This window comes from Perna viridis, chromosome 12 (genome assembly GCF_037379345.1).
Source record: "Perna viridis isolate PV_CMFRI_1.1 ecotype Kerala chromosome 12, ASM3737934v1, whole genome shotgun sequence".
Classification (NCBI taxonomy): Eukaryota; Metazoa; Mollusca; class Bivalvia; order Mytilida; family Mytilidae; genus Perna; species Perna viridis.
The window spans coordinates 18,963,202-18,970,530 of NC_142456.1; the positions used below are offsets into that span (position 1 = coordinate 18,963,202).

A 7,329-nucleotide genomic window follows, 5' to 3' on the forward strand; every position below is an offset into this window, starting at 1 on the left:
ATGTTTTTTATGTAGGGTCAAATAAAGCCATTTTTGAGACAATAACATCTTGAATGAAAATAGGACAACACCAAAACCTGAATACATGTGTAACAATTCTCTTTGGTGCGACAGAAAACCGTAAGAAATCATAGCCCCTAAGATACTAATATAATTATGAAGCATTGCTCGTTTCATCAATATGAGTTTAGACATAAAATTGTGTATTGAAAAATATCCTCACTTGAGTTGGAAAAACATCTTCCACATTGAGTAGATGCCTCCAAAACAAATGCAAATAACATGTATTGATAACAAAACCTTACAAAACAAAAACATTGTACTTGGTCACAAGCCTTTAGGTGTTAGGTAACAAAAACAGTGTTTCATTTTTATTCATTGGATACTTATTTTCCTGGTTTTCGTGCGAAGAGTTGAACCACAAAATTAAAAAAAAATAATAATTTCTGTGGATGAATGTTTGCTCAGTTTAATCTCTGTATTTTCAAGTTACAAGAGGGAGAAGCCATATCCAGAGGTTGACTTTCTTTTAATTAATTAAACAGGATATCAATTGTTTTATAGCCCCATGTGGCTTTGTGGCTACATGTGACTGTTTTGTGGCCTGTCAGTGTTCACAAAGACGTAAATCGTAAGTGTGACGTTCAGTATTGTCTTGTGCCTGATACCAGTCGGTGAACTCAAGGTTTTACCACTTCCTACTTATCATACAATTATCAATGGTGCCTGAAGTTTTTATTTGCAAGAAATTTCCCTTGTCGGAATTTTTTCCCGTAATCTGAAAAATGAAAACAAGAGTCTAGATTCCCTGACGGATGTTTCATATATACTTCATTCGTACCGTAATTAAAATAACCTATCATGCATCAAGGCACTAATAGTGCGATAAAACACGTGTCCGAAATTTTGTATTTTTCGAAATGTCCTTTTTCTTACAACAACAAAAATTAATACCCACGCAAATAAATATAACCACAGTATTGTATTTAGCAGAGGCATGCTAATTTCGCTAGAGGACATATCATAATTATATAGAGAATCACCATGAAGCTTTTATATAAATAACTGGGGCTGCTAGATAGGTTCATGACTGTCATCGATTCAAAATGATTTCACTTTCCTGGACACATATGAGCATCACGACAAGGAGTAAACCCTATGATATGTATATAGTCAAACTAAATGTAATAATTCAAAAAAAAAGATGAAATATCGGTCTTTATTCGTTTTCTTGCACAAGTATTTTAATCACTATTTCTTTATCAACTTCATCGACGTTTTTTTCAATCCTTCACTCTCTGTCCAATTATACCACGTCATCGAACTCCATGCGCGTGTTCCAGGTGTCCATAAACCATTCAAGTTTACCCAAGTGCAACCGTCAAACCACCAACCTGATTGCCGAGTCTGTGGGCAGTCAACACCTTTAATATCTTTGTCGTATGTACTGAATTGCCAGCCATTGTTGTAAGAAAATCCTCTGTCGTCCCCTTAATTAAAAGAACATGAAAAATAAATTACGAAAACAAATAATTTCGTTTACCGTTCAACCTTTGTTGCTAAAATTTGCCTAAAATATTTACATTTATCCCACGCTTTATATGATCCTAACAATCAACACGATTCCCACAAATATGCGAGTTGGACTCTAGAAAAGGGCTTAGTTACTATGTTTGCTAGCTATAGCCACACATCGTCCTGTTCATGAAAAATGTTGTATTCAACATATACCAGTGTTTTAGTGGACCACTTTACGTGCAATTGGTCTATGCTTCAATGCGGCGGAGGGTTTTGGGTTGGGTTTATTCGTATGTTGCTTTCTTTGGATCTTGACTCTGACTGCCAATGCCTTAACTGGGCTTGATTTTACATTGAAAAAAAAACGAAGATGACTTAAGACCTTTAGCATTACCTGCATTTCCCGAGTAGTTTCCAATTGTTATTCTATAGTTGTCTATTTCGTAACCGATGATAAAGGTCTTATATTCAGCATACCGTATGTTACCATAGTTATCTTCAAGATCAACACGGACCTTGTACTTCTTTCGTTTTGTAAGCTTATGAAGGTTGTCGTTTCCTTAAAAGAGGAATTTCAAGATAAAATCATGAATAGAAAATTGTCAAAAAGAGCAGGATTTTTCAAGCACCATACTCTTCAGACAACCCCCCTCAAAATTGCAAGAATCTTGAAATGGTGGGAAAAAGTTAATGACAATACACGATGTTATCCAACATCTTATATATTTGAATAATGGAAGAAAAAATCAAAAGAATTGTCTGTAGCGTTGGGTCGAGATTGGAGCGAACGGTTTCCACAGCGTGGAGCTTGGAGGCGTGTGTGTCAAAAAAAAATCAATCATATATATATATTGCAAATTTCAATATGATGCAACGTGTTTCAGCAGAAACCTCTCATCAGCAGCATTAGCATGTGGATTGAGAACGGAGGAAATGCAAAGCTGATATTGTTTATTTATTTATTGCGAATGTACCAACAAAAAATTTCGTCATCTAACTTTTTTTTCATTTTTACGACAATCATTAGTTGTCAATTTCAAGAAAATGTCCTTGAATTATTAATATACTGCATTGCCCTGTTTTCCACACCTTTATGAAATTAACTTTTGTGTTATATTATGCATTGTTATGTTTATTTGTAGCAAGATATCCAGAAAAAATGTGTAGTTTAATAAATAATTGAGCACGTCTGTTATTAATCATTTCGTTTTATACATGACTATAAAATTAGGGACGTGGTATATACCCTTACCTTTTTGTAAATTGTTGTCATTTTCTTATTTATTGATGCAAATTACTGCAATCAGTACTTTTTCCAAATATTATGGGAAATTGTAGATATAGCCACGCACAACATTTCTTTTTTACAAAGTAATTAATGTATAGCAGATCTTATTTTGATTTTGAAAGCTTTATTAAATTTGAAAGAAATATAATCGTTTTTACTCCCTCATTGTATTGTATTGATTGTTGTTGTATAATGTCTTATATAATGAGCTTTGAATGTTTTTTTTTTTTTATACAATAGAGAGGTGTACAGTCGGCGAACCCTTTTGTGTCCTGTTTCGATGCTTTATACATATAAAGTCCATATCGAGAAATTCCTTGCATTGATATTACATTGTATATGCAAAAAACTGACCTATCCAAAATTCCCCATTTAGCGTACCAAAACCATTTTTGTAGTCATTCCAGTTCCGATAAAAGTTAATTGATCCATTATGCCTATTTTGAATTACCTGAAAGATATGTATGTCAATTCTTGTTTGGGTTATACATTTCAAGGTTAGCGTGCATGTGTTCTACAACAAAGCAGTTGTTTGTACAAGTTATTTTTATGTTGATTTTATCGTGAATGTAGGCATGTATGAAAAAACACAGAAAAGGCTTATCACTTGTTAGTAACTTTAAGTTGTTCGCTTTTCTATCTGTAGGTTTTGAGATGCATTTAAAGTACCCTGTACACCCTATGGCTGTAGTACCACATTATAAGTAGCACTCACAGCTAAGAATCATGCAAAATGTAATTCATGGTTGGAAAGCTATATATTTATAAAGCCTAGCAGGCCGAGTGGTCTGGGGCGCTGGATTTTGTGCAGGTGGTGTTGCCATAGATGTTACAGCGGTACGAGTTCGAGTCCCGCGGAGGGAACGACCAAAAAAATTTGCATCGCAAATTTGACAGTTCTAACATCATTGGGAATTTTTCAGACCTTTCTATACGTTAACATATCTTCCCTGTATAAATTTGATCCGATGGAGCAGTGTAGAAAATAGAGTCGTCACATTCTGAGACGTTTGGATAATATTGATTTGTTGCGACATGCATCATTAATTTGATTCCCTATCCTACATAATAACATCTACATGGACTGTCCCGTACTACCATACATTGTGTACTAAGTTACAGCCCTAGATTAATCCTACGATTAGGAATGCCCTGGCCAGCGAAAGCTATATATTTATATAACCTAGCTGGTTGAGTGGTCTAGGGCGCTGAACTTTGTGCAGGCGGTGTTGCCATAGACGTCACAGCGGTACGAGTTCGAGTCCCGCGGAGGGAATGACCAAACAATTTGCATCGCAAATTTGACAGTTCTAACCATCGTTTGGCATTTTAAGTGTAAGTGTAAAGTTGATCGTAAGTAATGACGTCCGAAAAAACACACAGTTTCGGTCAAAGCCAAAACTTCAACTGTTGGTATGTAACTGTATATTCAAGAGCATGCCATCTAGAAATGCCTTTCTAGTGATGCAAGAAAATACTTTGAATACTGTAAACTAAACAATAATTGTTTGCATTGATTATTGCAATTTTATCATTGAAGCCAAACATGTGATTTTAATTTTACGTATTTGAGAGAAAACAATGGCATTAGTTAAAAATATCAATAATGCGAATCGAATTTTTCGAAGGAATAAATCCTTCTCGGTAATTTCCGAATATTTAAGCAAGTACTGTTAATCGGGAGTCTTTTATGCCTTCAACATGTTTTAGAGCAACGATTAATGTATTTTCACACAACTTAATTTTGCGATAGTTTTTCATATCGTATTTCATACTAGTAAAGAATGGCATTCGCAACAGTTTTATTTTTTTACGTAACAAGTCTTTACGGGAAAATGATTTTTTTCCGTATGCAGTAGGTTGGTACCAAGCAAAATGCATTCGACTTGAATTGAAAAAAAAAGATCTTGACGAGAATATAGTCGGTATAATTCCTTGTCTCACTCCGTTTATTTCTTCCCATTAAAGAACTTACTATTCCAGGATTAGTTGTGCTCATATCACAGTACACTTGTATTTCGCTGATAGGATTCTCTGAGTTGATTGTGTACACACCACTAGGCAAGCCGCATGCCTTCAAGTCGTAGCAATCAACAACAGTGCCTGAAAATATATTATGCTTTCGACTTTGGGGTAGACTAAATGATTACTTTAAAGCTTCGCGACTGATTTAAGATTTTTTTTAGAAAAAATACTAATCATGTATATTGCAAATTGCGATATGCTGTACACGTACTTTTAGCAGTAACTTCTCATCAGCAGCATTAAAATATATAGGAAGTACTTAAAATCAAAACTATCGAAATAAGAAGAGTTCTACTACGTGCAATACAAGGAATAAGAATAATAAATTAGTAAAAAATGGACACGTTTAAAAGGTAAAAATGAACTACCTACAAATAAAATAATGATAAAACGTAAACAAAAAACAAAAGAATATTGGCCTAAATTTTCGGTCTTACGGCCTTCGCCGAGAGTAAATTGTATTGAAAAGAAAACTGACAACTGCTTATCCAAACTACAAAGACAAGATGTTCTTCAAAATTGATCTTGATCATTGTGCAGATGCACATTTTAAAAATACTGAAAATATATTTATTAAACCTTTCCTTTATTTAAAATATGACTTCTAGAATGAGAAATATCGCATTGTTTTGCAAAGAAACTTTAAGAATGGTTAAGGTGAATATACATTTGTACTGTGTATGTGTGTGTATTGTGCCATTTCCTTCATTGTTGTAGAATCACTTTTTACCAGTGATTTATTTTCGTTAATTTCCTGGGCAACACCAAATTGCGACAATAATTTGCTGCCATAGGTACCTTCATTATGGAATTCTCGGTTCAAAAGTTAGTAGCGTAAGAAGTATTAAATTCGAACTGATATCCCGTCATGCTTAACAAGCATCTGCAGTTTATAGTAATTAAACATTAATTCAAATATATACATTTTATACTGTTTTCTTGTTTATTCTTGTTTTTTTCCCTGGAAGAAAGTATTGAAATCCGAATACCGATCTGCATTTTATTGTATTATTCAGGGATTTCGGCAATGAAAAATCTTTTGTTTAATGCTTTGCTTTTCTCAACACTTTTTTTATGTAGAAATAGATATTTGTCATGTTTCATTGATGTTGCTACATAGGAAGATGTTTTGTTTTAAAAACTGAATGTAACTCTCTCTAAATGAAAAACAATCATGCATCTCAATTATAGATAGATACCCATTATTGTCAAATTATAGAGTCACGTGACGAGACTTAAATAGCCTAAATAGATTGAATATTATAAAAAAAGGAGCCAAATTAGTCCCACCATTTCTGCACTTGTTAACTAACCTTTTTCATAATAGTTCGAACCTGGATCATATCGAGGATTCGTGGTGCAGGCGTTGAAAGTTTGTCCATAACATGTACACTTATCACCACTGTAGGTAAAACAGAGATTGTTCTGTAGTCGAGCACATTTTGTAGCACAAAGTAAGAGGCTTGTGTGGGTGATATACAAAATACTAGTGTCGAACTGTTTATCTTTGTTTGATGTTTTAATCATCCAATAAATTTCACGGTTCCAAGGACACCACCTTAAATCAAACAAATAAACAGAGGTAAGATCAGATGAAAGAGTAATCAAGGGAACTAAGGCTATAGTGGTAATAAAAAAAAGTAATCCAGGGACAAAGACCAGACATGGAAAACAGACATATACGAAAAAGAACATAAAGTAACTAAAATCATACATACAAAGTAACAACAGTATGAATGAGCAACTCGGACTCTGGGAGTGTGGACCAGTTGCATTGGTGGGGTAAGCGTCCTCACTAAAACATTAGATGCTTACTTATTAGGTGTAAATTTAAGTAATAGATACTTCAATGCAACAATCAAATTGATTTTTAATTTAAAAAAAAAGAAAAAAAAATGTAATTGACATGTATGCTTTTAGGGTTTTTGTAATTATTTCTGAAAAAAGTTGGTAACATTTGGATGGCACCGACTTGATATTTAAAACAAAACTGACAATTATCACAAGAGATCGAGAGAAGAGGGATGATAACATTCCTTAACAGTTAGATGTGTCAATTTGGAGTGTTGTAGAATGATTCATTTTTTTTATTTCTGAAAAAAAGTTGATAACATTTGGATGGCATCGACTTGACCATTTCGATGACATCTCATATTCGCATTTAGTGAGATGTGTTTAATTTTTTTTTTTGCGTTTCTTTAGCATTTCAACTAATATAAGTTTTACACTAAAGCTATTTCAAGGGAAAATATCTGATGGAATTTGTCAGAAATATGAAGAAAGAAAACCTAAAACAGAAAACAGCAACGACAAAACGAAATTTTTACCAAACAAACAAAAATAGCATATGGCTTCGTGTGTTTTACCCACTTCATACCACTTTAGTAAAATGTCCATTCTAATTTCGTCAATAAAACATTTTCTTGCAAACTCAAAATACTAATCTTTTAACAATGTACACTACTAAAATAATAAGCTTTATTTTTTAGCCGGAATGA

The 7,329-nt window shown here is 33.5% G+C and overlaps 1 protein-coding gene across 1 annotated transcript; it reads right to left on the reverse strand.

Annotated features, from left to right (window-relative positions):
- Window positions 1–1,251: 1,251 nt before the first annotated feature.
- Window positions 1,252–6,034, reverse strand: LOC148601566 (angiopoietin-related protein 7-like). The gene is made up of 5 exons (XM_088556417.1): window positions 6,031–6,034; window positions 4,782–4,909; window positions 3,161–3,257; window positions 1,913–2,077; window positions 1,252–1,490 (listed from the first exon to the last, which is right to left on the reverse strand). The coding sequence occupies exons 1-5, from the start codon at window positions 6,032–6,034 to the stop codon at window positions 1,252–1,254; spliced, it is 633 nt and encodes a 210-aa protein (XP_088412543.1).
- Window positions 6,035–7,329: the final 1,295 nt, after the last annotated feature.

Coding starts and splice junctions, on each gene's coding strand:
- LOC148601566 (XM_088556417.1), bottom strand. Junction 2,078..3,160: donor AAATGGGGAATTTTGGATAG/GTCAGTTTTTTG, acceptor TCCTCTTTTAAG/GAAACGACAACCTTCATAAG. Junction 1,491..1,912: donor AAACTACTCGGGAAATGCAG/GTAATGCTAAAG, acceptor CTTTTAATTAAG/GGGACGACAGAGGATTTTCT.